The sequence below is a fragment of the Dipodomys merriami genome, unplaced genomic scaffold (assembly GCF_024711535.1).
Source record: "Dipodomys merriami isolate MVZ:Mamm:240054 unplaced genomic scaffold, mDipMer1.0.p SCAF_5, whole genome shotgun sequence".
Taxonomy (NCBI): Eukaryota; Metazoa; Chordata; class Mammalia; order Rodentia; family Heteromyidae; genus Dipodomys; species Dipodomys merriami.
The window spans coordinates 26300542-26317499 of record NW_027206068.1 but is presented as its reverse complement, the minus strand read 5'-3'; the positions used below and the strand labels follow the sequence as shown (position 1 = coordinate 26317499).

General features: G+C 41.5%; 1 protein-coding gene across 7 annotated transcripts in view; it reads left to right on the top strand.

Moving 5' to 3' along the window:
* The first annotated feature begins 3374 nt into the window (after positions 1-3374).
* Pik3cg (phosphatidylinositol-4,5-bisphosphate 3-kinase catalytic subunit gamma) overlaps positions 3375-16958 on the top strand; it is a 34894-nt gene continuing 21310 nt past the window's right edge. Inside the window, exons 1-5 of one of the 7 annotated variants that reach the window (XM_069996243.1) lie at positions 3375-3471; positions 5653-7653; positions 10995-11060; positions 11605-11830; positions 13443-13546. In XM_069996243.1, the coding sequence (XP_069852344.1) occupies positions 5665-7653; positions 10995-11060; positions 11605-11830; positions 13443-13546 (2385 nt within the window). In that variant the 5' untranslated portion in view covers positions 3375-3471; positions 5653-5664. The other 6 variants (XM_069996242.1, XM_069996244.1, XM_069996240.1 and 3 more) reach the window with 6 other exon arrangements.

The window sequence follows — 16958 nt, the reverse complement described above, 5'->3', positions numbered from 1 at the left end:
TTGATCTTGCTAGCTATGTCATTTGCCCTGCAGAAGCTCTGCAACTTTATGCAATCCCATTTATCCAACCTTTCTTTGATTTGTTGTGTTTCCGGGTCTCTATTCAGAAAATTTCGGCCTGAGCCAAGGAGACCTAGGGTTTCTCTTATTCCATCCTGTAATGTTTTCAGAGTGTCTGCTTTGAGTTCAAGGTCCTTGATCCATTTGGAGTTGATTCTGGTGCAGGGTGATATATAAGGATCTAGCTTTAGTTTTCTACATGTAGTTAACCAATTTTGCCAGCACCATTTACTGAAGAGGCTGTCTTTCTTCCATTCTATTGTTTTAGCTCCCTTATCGAAGATTAGATGGCTATAGGTCTGTAGGTTCATTTCTGGGTTTTTCAATTCTATTCCATTGGTCCTGAGGTCTGTTCTTATGCCAATACCAAGCTCTTTTGATTACTGTGGCTTTATAGTAGAGTTTGAAATTTGGTATTGATATTCCTCCAGCAGTGTTCTTTCCGTTGAGGAGCATTTTTGCTATTCGGGGTCTTTTGTTGTTCCATATGAATTTTTGGATTGCCTCTTCTATTTCCTTGAAGAATGAGGTTGGAATTTTGATAGGTATTGCATTGAATTTGTAGATAGCCTTGGGAAGTATTGCCATTTTCACGATGTTAATCTTTCCAATCCAGGAGCATGGGAGGTTTTGCCATTTTTTAAGTTCTGTGTTGATTTCCTTTTTCAAGATTTTAAAGTTTTCATCATAGAGGTCCTTCACTTTTTTAGTTAATTCCTAGGTATTTTATTTTTTGTGGGGCTATTACAAATGGAGTTGCTTTCCTAATTTCAGCCACACTTTTCTCATTGTTGGCATACAGAAAAGCCATTGATTTTGGGGGGTTAATTTTATAACCTGCTACTTTGCCAAAGTTTTGAATCAGCTGGAGTAATTTGGGAGTGGAGTCTATGGGAGGCACTTAGGTTTTCATCCGCATGGTATTCTGTCTCCCCAGCTGCACCATAAATCTCTCTGAAGTCCATTGCAAAGAGCTTTCCTCATAATAAACAACAAATTTTAATACTTCATCTGTTTCCTGATCATTGACTTCGGACTGTCTTTTTGTTTTCTAATCTGTTCCATCTTGGCATTTCCATGATAACTGGATGTGATATAGAAGGCCAGACTTCTTGTATTTGCTTTCACCCAAAATGGTTTTTATGCCCAGTATATTTAAGACACAACACTAGCTCCATACAGATTCAAACAAGAGAAAATTAAGAAACATGTAAATAAACAGAAAAGGATGATGTTCATTTCTACTAATAATCTCATTAGTAAGACAGCCTTGACGAGGAAGAAGTCTCACACAGAGGAAGAAGGTATTTGCCATTACTGCTGCCTGGAAACATTTCAGTCAAATTTAGTAGTAGTCAAATTTCAGTGGCTATATTAGGATTTAAGACCACAGTACTATCAATCTCAAACCAACAATAAAGCCTAAAGAATTTGCAAGCTTAGTCATAAGGCAGAGATTATTTGAATACTTGAACATTTGACTATTTCCTTCAGATGCAAAGGGACCCAAGCTTCATTTTCAGCATTTTTTGTGGTTAACTGGAGGCAAATGTCTTGTGGATTTTCCTTCCCAGACTGCCTTCAAACCTTGGGCCCCAGATCCTAGATTCCTGGAGGTAAGCCCCCCATGTCCAGCACAAGTATTCTCATTTGGGGAAGATAAGTCCCTGTTAAGTCTGCTTGGGAAAAATGGCCCCTTCCCTTTGTTCTCTCTCCATGCAAAAGCGGGATGTAGACCCCTACCCTTTTACTCCCTCCATGCAAAATTGCGCACGGCCCTCCCTAGAAATCCCCACCCAGCATCTGTAAACCACCAGGTAACTGGTCACTGTGCACTTGGGGGCAGTGGAAGGTCACCCTGGCTCAGTCAACTGCAATGGTGTCAGATCTCTCTCACCCTTCCCTATACAATCTCTCTCTGCCATTATTTCAAGCTGCTACACTCCACACCCTATTCTAGAGAGCAACCTGACAATGTGGCTCTCCCAATGCATTCCTTTCTATCAGGACCACCGTGGCAGTCTCCTTTTGGCAACCCTTAGAATCCCCTCTAAATATTTGGGAGGCAGCCTTTGCCTGCTGATGTCAGCTATTAGAGCACTATTTAAAAAGCTAAGACCTTAGGGGACTATGCCAAAGGAGATAGAACAGATCAAAGAATTGTTATCTTGATATCAGAGTGGCTCAGAGGAAATTATAATCACATACTTCTAAGAGACTTATAATTACACAAGAGACTTGTGAGGCCAACTCCATCCTTCTAGTTGTCCCTGGAGCTCAGCTGGAGTTCATGGGAGCTCATGGTGGAAGATGAACTTTGGTGTAGGGACCCCTGGGAGGGAGAAGAGAGGGCAGCAGTTCAGCAGCTGACCATGACTGGGGATTCTAGAAGAAATTGAGGTGGCCCAAAAGATAAAGATCTGCTTTAAGAATAATTTAGGATGACTTCTCTGTGTTCTCTAATTCAATTCCATGGGAATCAGGAGTCATTTCCTAAGGGACATCTGCCTGATGCTGTAACAATGTAGCTCCCTAAATTTCTCAGGATTCCAAGCACCCTCCTTCTATTTTGTCTGCAATTAATCATTGTTTATAGTAAATTCCCACTCTCAACACAGTGTGCTCTCAATACAGTTTGCTCTCGCACATGAACACACACACACACACACACACACACACGCGCTCACGCGTGCTCACACACACAAAATAAATAAGACCCCAGGATTTTCTCTGAGCTAGTGACATTTTGGGTTCTAAATGCTCTGGGGAAAGAGAGAGAGAGAGAGAGAGAGAGACAGAGACAGAGACAGAGACAGAGACAGAGACAGAGACAGAGAGAGAGAGAGAGAAAGACAGAGAGAGGAAGAGAGAGAGAGAGAGAGAGATCTTACTGCACCAAGGAAATAAGCTCCCAGGCATTCCCTTTAACTCAGTTTTCAAGATCAATAGTTTCCCCTTCCCTGCCCCTCAGTGACAATGTATGAACCAGGGTTTATTTGAATTCCCATGAGGGAAATTCCCAAGAGCTTTATTTAGCTCTTGAACTCCTCCTAGCAAGGGATGTAATAGTGTGGTTATGAGGCTATTTCTTCTTATAACCGGCTACAAAATAATACTTCATTTGTTTATGTTTCATGCATATTTTTGTTTGGATCTCTAATTTTAATTTTTTGGGATTTATCATTTTTGAAATATTACTTCAAAGAGCCAAAACAAAAGATAAACACTGCTCACTCTCTTTTTCTTGCTCTCTGTGTTTTAACAGGAAATGCATTTCTGACACTTTTAAAATGAGCAATCACATGTATAATCAACTTGGTTAAAACTTCCTTCCTGGTAACTGCAACACTTCCTCTGCATCTGGATATGAAGGGAGCCCCAGAAAAGCGGAAGAATTGAGAGGTGCGCTGGGTAGGTTTGAATTTGTTTCGTTTTCAAAATATTAAACAAATGAACCCTCTGCATCATTACCTCCTCCGCTCTATCAGGTATTACTTCCTTTGATCTTGGTTTTTTTTTTTTTACCCTTTGTTAATCTGACCTGGAATAGTAACACACTTCCTCCTTGACTAGAATATTTTTATCAGGATTTCATGTCTTACTGCCTGGTCCAGCCTAGACTGTGGATATCCACAGGTTCCGGCAATAGTTTACAGGTGCATTGGCTCTTTTCTGTTTTTGTTTGGGAGGAAGAGGGAGGACCAGGGCTATACAAGCCAGGCTTTATATTCTTACAAGTGCAGGCTTAGAAAATACTGTACTTACAGTGAGTCTAACATCGTTTCAGAAAAGGAGAAAGCTCCAGAGCCTCAACCATGAAGGCATCCAGTGAGTATTTGGTCAGTGTATGCTTTTTGCTGAATCTTCTATTGTATAAGACCATTTGAAATAACCAAGGTAAACAATGCTGTGTGTTTGTATGTTTTCTTGTTGTAGACCTGCATTTGTGCATGTTTTATTTCAAGTGCACATTTATTTCCATGTATCTTATGGTTTCTTTATTTTTTAATTAATCTTTTATGTAGCAAAAGATCAAAGTGAATGTTTTAGGCTGCAAGGGACAGTTGTTTTGGTCAGTTGGTTTCATTTATTTACTAAGTATAACTTCATTATATTTTAAGAGAAGGGCTATTGACTTTAAAAATAAGTTAAGGCAAGATTTAAACATAAATTTAGATCTAGTAAGACTTGCTTTTCTTATCTTTGCATCAAACTGTTCTTTAGGGTAAATAACAAGTGTTCCACTGTGCTTAAGGGAATAAGTAATTATGAACCTCCTTAACTTTGGTTATGTGGGAGACTGTTGATGCTTACTTAGTAAAAAAGACACTACAACATGGTGATAGTAAATATTCATTTCATGTTTCAATTTTAATATGTTTACAATAATATTTGATAGGTCTCTTTTTGCAGTGTTTCATATTTATACTTAAAATGTTTTACAGAGAGGAGACACCTGTTAAACATTTTCATAAGGAGTGGATAAGTGGATAAGTAAATTCTTGGTAGTGATGGAACTATCAGAGCAAAACAATAAAGAATCATTTGGGACCTAAATAGTACTGGGGTCACTGGAGTACAGAAATTCAGCTTTCTATCATATCTAAAGCAGAGACAGATCAGATTGGTACAAAGTTAAAATTACCTAGAGTTTCCTGTTAGGCAAATATAGCCTTGAGTGCCTCCCTTAAACACTGCCCAGAAGTAGCAGTGACAACTCAATACACATTTCATGTTTCAGCATTTGTTGTATCTTCAAATGTTTGTAATTTTACCAATTCTAGTAATTTTTTAATTTTATGAATGAAATGACTAGCTTTCTCAATGAGAAATTTTAAAATGAAAAGGAAAACCAAAAAAAAAAAAAGGAAAGAAAAGTTAACTAAGGAGTAGATCTGGGTTCAGAGTGTTTGAAAACAGAGAACATGAGCAATGTTGGGTGCAGAGTCTGGGTGAGAGGAGAACTGAAAGACCACTTGAAGGAAACACGTCAAAGGCTGTTTTCAAAGCTGTGCTTTGGTTTCTCACAAGGGCTCACCAGCAACTTCTAGACTAGGACCTGACTCCTAACTGTGCTCCTAACCTATCTGTGCCTTCCAGTATACTTAAGAACAGTTATGTTTTGAGCTATATTATATGTTAGGCATCGTATTAGACGAGTTTTTCCATATTTTTTTAATAAACACTTTGCAACACAAAAGTATCAAGAGCCAGACACTGGCGGCTCACCCTGTAATCCTAGCTACTCAGGAGACTGAGATCCGAGGATTGGAGTTCCAAGCCAGAGAGAGATTCTTATCTCCAATTAACTACCAAAAGCTGGAAGTGGAGGTGTGGCCCAAGTGGTAGAGCACCAGCCTTTCACAAAAAAACACTCAGAGATACCACCTAGACCCTGAGTTAAAGACCTAAGACCAACCAGTACTGGAGAGAGGGCGGGGGGGGGGGAGAGGGAGAGGGGCTTAAGGTACCTGACCCATCTAGGTCTGCTAGTGCAAGTCGACGCTGCGCCCTTCCCTTGCATCTTGCCCGGGAACCGCCAAGGGAAGGCCTTCTTGTGACCAAACCCTCCGTTTTTCCGCTCCTCCCCAGGTGGCCTAGGGTATGGAGTTGGAGCACCATGACCAGCCGGTGGTTCTGAGGGAGGACAACCACCGCAGGCGCCGGAGAATGAAGCCCCGTGGGGCGGTGGCCAGCCTGTCCTCCATGGAGCTCATCCCCATCGAGTTCGTGCTGCCCACCAGCCAGCGCAACAGCAAGACCCCCGAGACGGCGCTGCTGCACGTGGCTGGCCGCGGCACCGTGGCGCAGATGAAGGCCCAGCTGTGGCTGCGCGCGCTGGAGACCAGCGTGGCCGCCGACTTCTACCACCGGCTGGGCCCCGATCGCTTCCTCCTGCTCTACCAGAAGAAGGGCCAGTGGTACGAGATCTACGACAAGTGCCAAGTGGTGCAGACCCTGGACTGCCTGCGCCACTGGAAGGGTCTGCGTCGGAGCCCCGGGCAGATCCACGTGGTGCCGCGGCACGCGCCCTCGGAGGAGACGCTGGCCTTCCAGCGCCAGCTCACCGCCCTCATCGGCTACGATGTCACCGACGTCACCAACGTGCACGACGACGAGCTGGAGTTCACGCGCCGCCGCCTGCTCACCCCGCGCATGGCCGAGGTGGCGGGCCGCGACGCCAGCCTCTATGCCATGCACCCCTGGGTGACCTCCAAACCCCTCCCCGAGTACCTGTGGAAGAAGATCGCCAACAACTGCATCTTCATCGTCATCCACCGCAGCACCACCAGCCAGACCATCAAGGTGTCGGCCGACGACACCCCGGGCTGCATCCTCCGCAGCTTCTTCACGAAGATGGCCAAGAAGAAATCGCTGATGGATATCCCCGAAAGCCAGAACGAACAGGATTTCGTCCTGCGCGTCTGCGGCCGGGATGAGTACCTGGTGGGCGAAACGCCCATCAAAAACTTCCAGTGGGTGAGGCACTGCCTCAAGATGGGAGAAGAGATCCACCTGGTCCTGGACACGCCTCCGGACCCAGCCCGGGACCAGGTGAGGGAGGAGGAGTGGCCGCTGGTGGATGACTGCACGGGGGTCACCGGCTACCACGAGCAGCTGACCATCCACGGCAAGGACCACGAGAGTGTGTTCACCGTGTCCCTGTGGGACTGTGATCGCAGGTTCCGGGTCAAGATCCGAGGCATTGATATCCCGGTCCTGCCGCGCAACGCCGAGCTCACGGTCTTCGTGGAGGCCAACATTCAGCACGGGCAGCAAGTCCTGTGCCAGCAGCGCACCAGCCCCAAGCCCTTCACCGAGGAAGTGCTCTGGAATGCCTGGCTCGAGTTCCGGATCCGGATCAAAGACTTGCCCAGGGGAGCGCTCCTGAACCTCCAGCTCTACTGCGGCAAGGCGCCCGCGCTCTCCGCCAAGGCCGAGTCTCCCGGGGCCGAGTCCAGGGGCCGAGTCCAGCTCCTCTACTACGTGAACCTGCTGCTGATCGACCACCGCGGCCTCCTGCGCCACGGCGAGTACGTGCTCCACATGTGGCAGATCTCCGCCAAGGGGGAAGACCAAGGGAGCTTCAACGCGGACAAGCTCACCTCAGCAACCAACCCAGACAAAGAGAACTCCATGTCCATCTCCATTCTTCTGGATAATTACTGCCACCCCATAGCCCTGCCTAAGCACTGTCCCACTCCTGACCCTGAAGGGGACCGGGTTCGAGCTGAAATGCCCAACCAGCTTCGCAAGCAACTGGAGGCCATCATAGCCACGGATCCACTGAACCCCCTCACCGCAGAAGACAAAGAGTTGCTCTGGCATTTTAGATACGAGAGCCTGAAGCATCCAAAAGCATATCCCAAGTTATTTAGCTCAGTGAAATGGGGACAGCAAGAAATGGTGGCCAAAACCTACCAACTATTAACCCGAAGGGAGATCTGGGACCAAAGTGCTTTGGATGTGGGGTTAACGATGCAACTCCTGGATTGCAACTTTTCGGATGAAAATGTCAGAGCCATTGCGGTCCAGAAACTGGAGGGCCTGGAGGATGATGATGTTTTGCATTACCTTCTACAGCTGGTGCAGGTATGAGGTGGTGGCTTATCAGCAGGATTTATTTGCATGCACACAGCCATGCATTCAGTTGTCAACAGACATTCCTTGTTCCGAGTTTCATGGTTAGTCAAAGTAGATCCCATGAAGCCATCTCAAAAAGTAGGAAACTCTCTCATTTATTGTCCTGGCAGATTTGCTGAGGAGCATTTTAAAGACATTAGTACTGAATTTCGCTTTATTTTTTAGAATTGTCCCAGTGGGAATACTTTGTTCTCTTTTATTGTTTTAATGATAGATGCAACTTATTGAAGGCTGACTTGTTTCAAAGCTGCAAGTGATTTACTGTTTTGTACCTGTATGTGTTTATTATGTTACTTGACTTTACCCATGACTGATGGAGATCAAATTAACATTTGTGTTTTGTCCCCTCAGTGCTAAAATTTGAACTCAGGGCCTTACCAGCACTCTATTACTTGAGCCACATCCCAGCCTGGCAATCACATTTTATATCTAAGAAATTAGACATAAAGAAGCCAGGCACAAGTGGCTTGCCTGTAATTCTAGCTACTCAGAGAGCTTAGATCTGAGGATAGCAGTTCAAAGCCAGCCCGAGCAAGAACGTCTGTGAGACTTACCTCCAGTAAACTACTCAGAAAAAGCTGAAAGTGGCACCGTGTTTCAAGTGGTAGAACACTAGCCTTGAGCAAAAGAAGCTCAGGGACAGAGCCCAGGCCCAGACTTCAAGCACCAGGACCCACAAAAAAAAAAAAAAAAAAAAGAGGAAGGAAGAATGAAAGAAAGAAAAAAGGAAAAATAAATTAGACCCAAGGAGACCAAGATCACATACTTGGCAAGCAGAGTTTATACTTGGGTACTCTCAGACTCCTGCCCTTTTCACTGTGTTGATGCTGTTAGGAGAGAAGCCCCACTCCCGCTTGTCATTATTCTAGGTAGAATATTTAAAGCAGAACTGGATTGCTGCTCTGGTTCTCATGATGTTCCTCAGGATCCTGAGAGGCTGTCATATGCCTGAGGTTTAGAAGTTAAGAAACCAAGGAACAGCCCTTCTGCTCAATACTGCAGTTCTCAAATTATATTATGATGCTTGACAAGGAAAAGCAAGTAAAGCAATTAGAAGGAAAGTGCTATTTTAGAGCTTAAATGTGTGCATTTATGAATTCAACAACATATACTGAGAAGACTGGCATCAAATAAGTACTTACATTAACACATGTCATAACAAATTATGGCAACTACTTTAGGGGGAAGTCAGAGTATTGTGAGCAAACAAGGGACCAGAAAATAATTTAGTTCAACAAAGGGATCCAGGGACAGTGGTGACTAAGTGATGTTTGACTTGACATCTGTAGGAACAGCCAAGTGAAAATTTAAATATCAAACTGTCTAATACGTTTCTGTGTTTATAGGAAGCCCCTGATATTTTCTGATTAGCATTTTGGGTATTCTTAATGTTGAGTCTTTACCTTTTGAAACATTATACTAGCCTTTGCCTTCATCCATTTAATCTATTCGATATTTTCTTCTGCCCATTAGCTCAGAGACTGGCCTAACACTGAAGAATTATAGAATAACTAAGGTTTTCCTCTATAACAAAACCAACTAAGCTCCTCTGAGAACTATGAATGATTTTTCATTTCCCATTTTCTAAGTAAAGTTTGCAGTGTTGGGAGATGAGGGTGTTCGTCTTAAATGTTTTAGATGAAAAAGGCCAGATAGTAATATTAACAATAAATTTTATTAACAACAAGATTAAATATAAACAATAAACAATAACAATAAACTTTAAATTTGAAGAGTAGCAACCATTTGTAAAGATATTTGAGACATTTTCAGATGGTTAAGTGACTCATTTCTGATGAAAACCATTTCCATATTGAGATCTACATTGTCTTTGCAGAAGTGAAACATGAAGGTCAGAGAGGCATTCAGGTTAGAAACTCAGAACACATTTAAAGTGAATTCAGTTTGCTACATAACTAATTCCTGGAATTAAGGAATGCCTTAAATAACCCCATCCCAGCACCTATTGGACATAACCATGAAAAGCCATTTTGAAAACATAGATATAATTGAAACATTATGAAGTTAGTATCAATAATTCCTAAAATACCATGAAGCCTCCACGTCCTAAGACAGAAACTAGAACGGAAATTTCTTCTGTTGCTCTGGGAACACTCTAATAATAATTTGAGGCTTTTTTAAGTTTAAATGTATCTATCCTAGCCAGGCACTGGTGGCTCACACCTATAATCCCCGCTACTCAGGAGGCTGAGATCTGAGGATCACAGTTCAAAGCCAGTCCAGGCAGGAAAGTCTGTAAAACTCTTTTCTCCAGTAAACCACCAGAAAACCAGAAGTGGCGCTGTAGCTCAAGTGGTAGAGTGCTAGCCTTGAGCTGAAGAGCTGAGGGACAGAGCTCAGGCCCAGAGTTCAAGCCCCACAACCAACAACAACAACAAAAAATATCTATCCTCTAACTTTATATGTGTATTCATAATCTAAACAGTATTTCTTAGTTGTGCTGTTTTTAGCATTTCATGAATTATTTCAACATTACTAAAAATAGAATAATGTAAGAAATATACATGCATTTATCAATATTTAATTGCTTTTGCACTTTATTGGTCTGTTTCTTTGCTAATAAAATCAATATTCACGACATCAGACCATGATTCCCACAATACTAAACACTACAAATGAAGGCCAAGTTTTACAAGAGAAGCATTAGAACCAGGGGTATTCTGATGAAGAGCTCTGAGTCTTCCACAACATGGCAGCGGGTGATGATAGTTCTATATTAATTGCTCCAGGCCTGTTGCGGACTTGCAGTTAAAAGCTGTGAGACCACTTCTTTCTTGTGATGAGATGACCAAAAGAGAAATGGTAGGGTTGACAGATCGTTACATCTAACACATCTTCACATGTAATAATCTTCTCATGATTTGTGCTCTATTTCCACTCCCCATTTTCATTGTAATACCTCTCTTATGATATACTTTAGAGATTTGTGAGCACCATCTCCATCTTTCCCCTTCCAATAAATCAAGTCAGCTTCTACTTGGAGCAAATGCTATCACCTCTTCACCTCTACAGTGAGAAAAGCACATGTCTAGGAATCAAAGAGTTCTGATCTCTAATCCCAGTTTTGTCATCAGCTACTCTGTGATCCTAAGCAATGGTTAGCTGGGTCCTCTGTGTCTTCTAAAAGAAAAGATTGGATTTAGGTGACTAGTAAGACTCTCACTACACTAGGCAGAAAGACCCACTCAATCAGAGCAAGAGTGTGTCTCTTCTTCCTGAATGATAGACATAGATGGCAATTCTTCAATGCCAACCTGTTTTTCCTCTAGGCTGTGAAGTTTGAACCATACCATGACAGCGCCCTTGCCCGATTCCTACTAAAGCGTGGCTTAAGAGTAAGTACTGTAGCTTTAGTGTGGCCTTGTTTGTGATGGTTTGGGTATATGCCCAGGAGTAGGACTACTAGGTTATAGGGTAGTTCTATCTTTAGTCTTTTGAGGAACCTCCATACTGCTTTCCAGAGTGGTTGAACCAGCTTATATTCCCACCAACAATGTAGTAGCATTCCCTTTTGGCCACATCCTTGCCAACATCTGTTATTATTTGTTTTCTTTTTTTCTTTATTTGGTTGGTCGTGGGACTTGAACTCTGGGTCTGGGTGCTGTCCCTCAGCTCTTCAGTTCAAGACAAGCACTTTACTACTTGAGCCACAGTGCCACTTCCAATTTTCTGAGTGGTTTATTGTAGATAAGAGTCTCATGGACTTTCCTGCCCAGGCTGGCTTTGAACCATGATCCTCAGATCTCAGCCACCTGAGTAGCTAGGATTACAGGCGTGAGCCACCAGCTCCTGGCAATAGCATGACATTGTAAGTCGCTAGGAATTTCCAGATAAACACAGAACATCATTAATCATGACCATCTCTTCTTCCCACTTCAGAACAAAAGAATTGGTCACTTCTTGTTTTGGTTCTTAAGAAGTGAGATAGCCCAGTCTAGACACTATCAGCAGCGGTTCGCGGTGATCCTGGAGGCCTACCTGCGGGGCTGTGGCACTGCCATGCTCCAGGACTTCACCCAACAGGTCCAAGTGATAGAGATGTTACAAAAAGTCACCATTGACATCAAGTCTCTCTCCGCTGACAAGTATGATGTCAGCTCCCAAGGTACCGTATTTTGTTGTTTCTCTTTACAAATGCCTTCACCTTCAAATGTCATTAGGCTCTTCCTGTAAGCCAAGCTGTATCTGCCTCAGGGAAAATAAATATCTGCATAGATTGAACAAATTTTAAGTTCTTCCTTGACAACTTAGTTATTTTAAACATTATATATTGATTATATATAATATACATGATATATATCGTATATACTGTTCACAATATATATTATATACAATACAGTCGTAAATAGAATATAGTATATATGTGTATTTATATAGTGTGTGTGTATGTGTGTGTGTGTGTGTGTGTGTGTGTGTGTGTGTGTTGTGTGTATGTGTACCAGTACTGAGGCTTGAACTCAGGGCTTCATGCTTCTACTTAGCTTTTTCCCCTCTAAGCTGGTACTCTACCACTTGAGTCACAGCTCTACTTCTGGCTTTTTCCTGGTTTATTGGAGGTAAAGAGTCTCGTGGACTTTACTGCCCTGCTTGGCTCTGAACTGTGATCATTAGATCTTGGGCTCCTGAGTATCTAGGATTCTAAAGCATAAGTCACTAGTGTCCAGCTTTATATATGCTTAATAATGAAGTTATGGTAATAAGTATGAAACCCTGAACAACAAAAACCATTATTAGGTGTAAAATGTGATTTTTAAGAACAGATTATTTCTAAATCATTACTTTTTATCTCCCCACATATATTTAATTTTTTTCACTCTGACAAAGTAAATGGTAATCAAGAAGCTATATTAATTTTTTGCATTTCTTCATGTATATCTATGTCTCAGAAAAAAATAGAAATATAAATATGCATCACCTTTACACACACACACACACACACACACACACACACACACACACACACACACACACACCACCTTTCACCTCCACTTTGAAGTAATTTCTAATGTATTCTTACTTCCTAACCTAAGATATCCTGTCCCTTGCCCTAGGAAAATCAATAACTCCCAGAAGTTCAGGGATACCACATTAAATTATAGTCACTAATGCATTTTTCTGGCTCAAAACAGATACTAATATCCCTAGCCCGTGGCTTAATTTCTTTTTTCCTTTCATTCTTTTTCAGTACACTAATAATTCTGCTTCCTAAAAAACGATCATAATAATCATCTGACATTCACAATGGCCTCTGTTCTGTTAGCCTGAGAGTGGTTTTTCTGGATTTAGGCTTGAAAATTTTGTCATAGCCCTGTCATATCCCAACTTCCTCCTTTGAAGAGAATTGACAGAACCCTAACTAAACTCTGTTTAACGTTGTCTTTGCATGTCTGTTCCCAAGCCAGACAGTAGTTCCAAGTTTCAGACACTGGGAAAAGTGAGGCAGTATGAACTCCTCAGCAATGCCTTCAAGTCCCCCTTCTGTGTGACCCAGGTGCCTGTGCCCTCCCCCACACCACCCCAGGTCGTAGATGTTGGCACTGCATTGCCTCCTTAACGGCCAGTTCCTCAAATGCCAGGCATAGGCCACACTCCTTTCTCCTGCTCCACCCTGGCCAAATGTATACAATGCCCAAAATACATTGGACCTTGGGAATATCGAGATAATGTTGGTAATTGCTTGGACTCACTTAACTCTTGTGTGCTTATGACAATTACAGTTATTTCACAGCTTAAGCAAAAGCTTGAAAACCTGCAGAATTCCAATCTCCCGCAAAGCTTCCGAGTGCCCTACGATCCTGGACTGAAAGCTGGCACCCTGGTGGTAGGTATCACTGGGAAGTCTCCCTGTGGCCTTTTTTGTCTTGCACATGTCTAGCATGCTTTCTCTGGCCTGTTCCTTATGTAGAGCTAGGGGGTCCCTGGATGAGTTTTGGTTAATCCCTAATACCAGGTCATCTTCATCCTGTTTTATTTAACATCAACTGATTGAGTTATCCTTTGCCAGCAGGAAATGTACATATCCTACTAAAGTATACAAGTCAAGAGTTTTTGACAAACACCTGGTAGCATATCCCTACCAGTATGTAGAAGGGCTGACCATTTTTTAAGAATTTATACATAAAGCTTTTTTGAGTCAAATATCAGCTGACCATATTATGTGTTATCTCTATATAAGCTCTCTATTCTGTTCTCATCTAAACTACTGTGCTGACAACCAACACCACACACTCCTGATCACACTCAAATATCAAGCCACTTGATGGATGAGTACAAGTTTTCCAGTACTATGCTTCCATCAAACACCTCTCAACTCTCCTGCTATATTTTATTATGCTTTTAACTTCTTTTTTTAAAAAAAATTATTTTCTTGTAAAGATGATGCTTTAAACTTCACAATATGTTATTTTTATTTCTGCTTTAAACAAAAATAGATTTAATAGCTTAAAGAAACTATAATTTGTCTTTTACTCTTTTTTTCTTTTGGTGGTCCTGGAGTTTGAAGCAAAGGCCTTGCACTTGCTAGACAAGTGCTCTATCACTTCAGCAGGAGAATAAAGATGATGCTATAAACTTCACAATATGTTATTTTTATTTCTGCTTTAAACAAAAATAGACTTAATAGCTTAAAGAAACTATAATTTGTCTTTTACTCTTTTTTTCTTTTGGTGGTCCTGGAGTTTGAAGCAAAGGCCTTGCACTTGCTAGACAAGTGCTCTATCACTTCAGCAGGAGAATAAACTATTTTTAAGTATGCATTCTCATATTTTCTGAACTGGATATAATGCAGCAAAGTAGATTCCCATCTAGCATGATTTGCCCTTGATCTTGTACATTTTTTACTGAAAGTTCTGCTAGCATTAAATTATTTCAGCATTTGTTTATCTGAAAGTCTTTAATATCTGTTAATTTTTGAAAAAAATATTAAGAATACGAACAGGGTACTGGTGGCTTATACATCTCCTAGCTACTTAGGAGGCAGAGATCTAGAGGATCATAGTTAAAAGCCAACTCAAGCAGAAAAGTCTGAAAGAACGTAGCTCCAAAATAACCAGCAAAGGAGCTGGGTGGGAAGTATGGTTCAAGTGGTGGAGTACCACACAAGCAAGCTGAGTGAGAGCATAAGGCCCTGAGTTCAAGCCTCAGTGCCAAGCAAAGAGAAAACAGAATTAAGTCCTACAGGAATTGCTGTCTCCTCATAAACAATACAAACGGATACAGAATTTTAGCCTGCTGGGTTTGTTTCTTTTAATAACGTTTTCTTCTGATTTACATATTTTCTGATGAGATATCTCTGTCATTCTTATATTGATTCTCTCTACAATATGCATTCTTTTCTCTGAGATTTTCTGAAAAAAAAAAACATTTCTCAGCAAATTAATTAAGATGTACCTTGAATGATTTTTGTGTTGAATTTCTCTGGCAGGTGGGTCTATAATTCTGAATTTGGAAACTTTTCAGCCAGTGTTTTTTTTTTTTTTCCTGTCCTCTCTTGTCTCTCTTTTTCTTAGTGCAGTGAGTTTATTTCTGGACTGCTGGAGCATGGGCTAGCCTGCTCCCCTTTCTAGGTGCTCTAGCCTGGAGATGACCTCCAGCAGGAACCTGAAGCTATCTCAGGGCTATTTTTCTTTATCTTTTTTTCTCCAGAGCCATAGACTTTCTCTGTTTGTTGTCCAATGCCTGAAAGAATTACTTGGAATAGTTCCCCATGTCTTCTGCTTGTGTATGGCGGGACAGCAAGTCCCTTAGGACTTAGCCTTGTGGAAAGGAAAACAAGCTCCTACCTGTAGTGTTAAGTGTTATATGTGATTACTATTAATTATAGGTATTTATAGTTAATAAAGGTCCCTGTATAACTTTAGGGTTCTTTGGAGCACAGTTTGAGAACTATGGGTTCAAATGTTGTGAATTTATTCCGTAGAAAAAGTGAATACTTTCCTTCATATTCAGTGGAATAGGATTCATGCTATATTAACACATATTTGAAATTGTGGGGTTTTTAAAGGCCACATTGCTTTTTGTTTGTTTGTTTGTTTTTTCTCAGTACTGAGGTTTGAACTCAGGGTCTTAAAGTGCTCTACTGCTGAAGCTCTGCCCCCAGTCTTTCTTTGCTTTTTTTCAGCTAGGGTCTCATATTTTTGTCCAAGGTAGCCTTGGTCTGTTATTCTCCTATTTATACCACTTGTGTAGCTGGGACTGCAGGCATACCCACCTTACTTGTTGATACATGTTGTGCTTTTTGCCTGAGCTGGCCCTGAACTGGGATTGCAAGTATGTACTACCAAGCTCAGCAATGTTTTTCCCTACAGTATTTTGAACTTACTAGACAGCAAAGTGTAACTTCCTTACACTTGCTACATAAGTTCCTTACCACTTGAACACTTTTTGCTTTTGTTATTTTTTTATATAAGGATTAAAATTTTTGCCAGGGCCAGACTCAAACTACAATCTTTCTGTCCCCTGTATCACAGGGACTACAGGTGCCAGAGTTTTGTTTTGTTGGTTTTTTAAAAATTGTATAGAGCAGATGTGATATGTCCACATCTGCATATAATATACTTTGACCTTATTCACCTCCATCAACTTCTCTGCTTCCTTCCCCTTACTCTAACTCCCTCCAATTGTCTTCGATTTAGGCTCATAACTTCTCATTTGTTTGTTTATATCCATATATATATATATATATATATATATATCCATATATCCAGATTCTGCATATGAGAGAAAGTGTGCATAGCATTTGTCTTTCTGAATTTCTTTCACTTAATATGACAGTCTCCAGATCCAACCGTTTTGTAGCAAATGGCATAATTTCATTCTTCTTTATATTGTATGAAACTCTATTGTATATATGCCATATTCTTCTCACCATCTGATTTTTTGAGATAGGGTCTTGCTTCTCACCCCCAGACATATGGACCACTCTCAGTTTATTTGTTGCTAACTCTCAGTTTACTTTTTGCTAACTTTTTGCCTAAGCTATCCAAAAATGACAATCCTCTCAATCTCCAACACCTATCTAGCTGTGATTACATGCATTCAGTACCCTGCCCAGCCCTAACTTTGTATTTTTGAGTGAATACTAAACCACATTTTCTCTACTTTAAATTTGTTTAGACTTGAGATCAGGGGGAGGGATGGGCAAGAGGCAAGTGTATATAAGTCAGGTTTTGCTTTTGTTTCTGTTAAATTTCATCTGGTTAGATTTGGCCTGTAGGATTCAATTCTCTGATAAT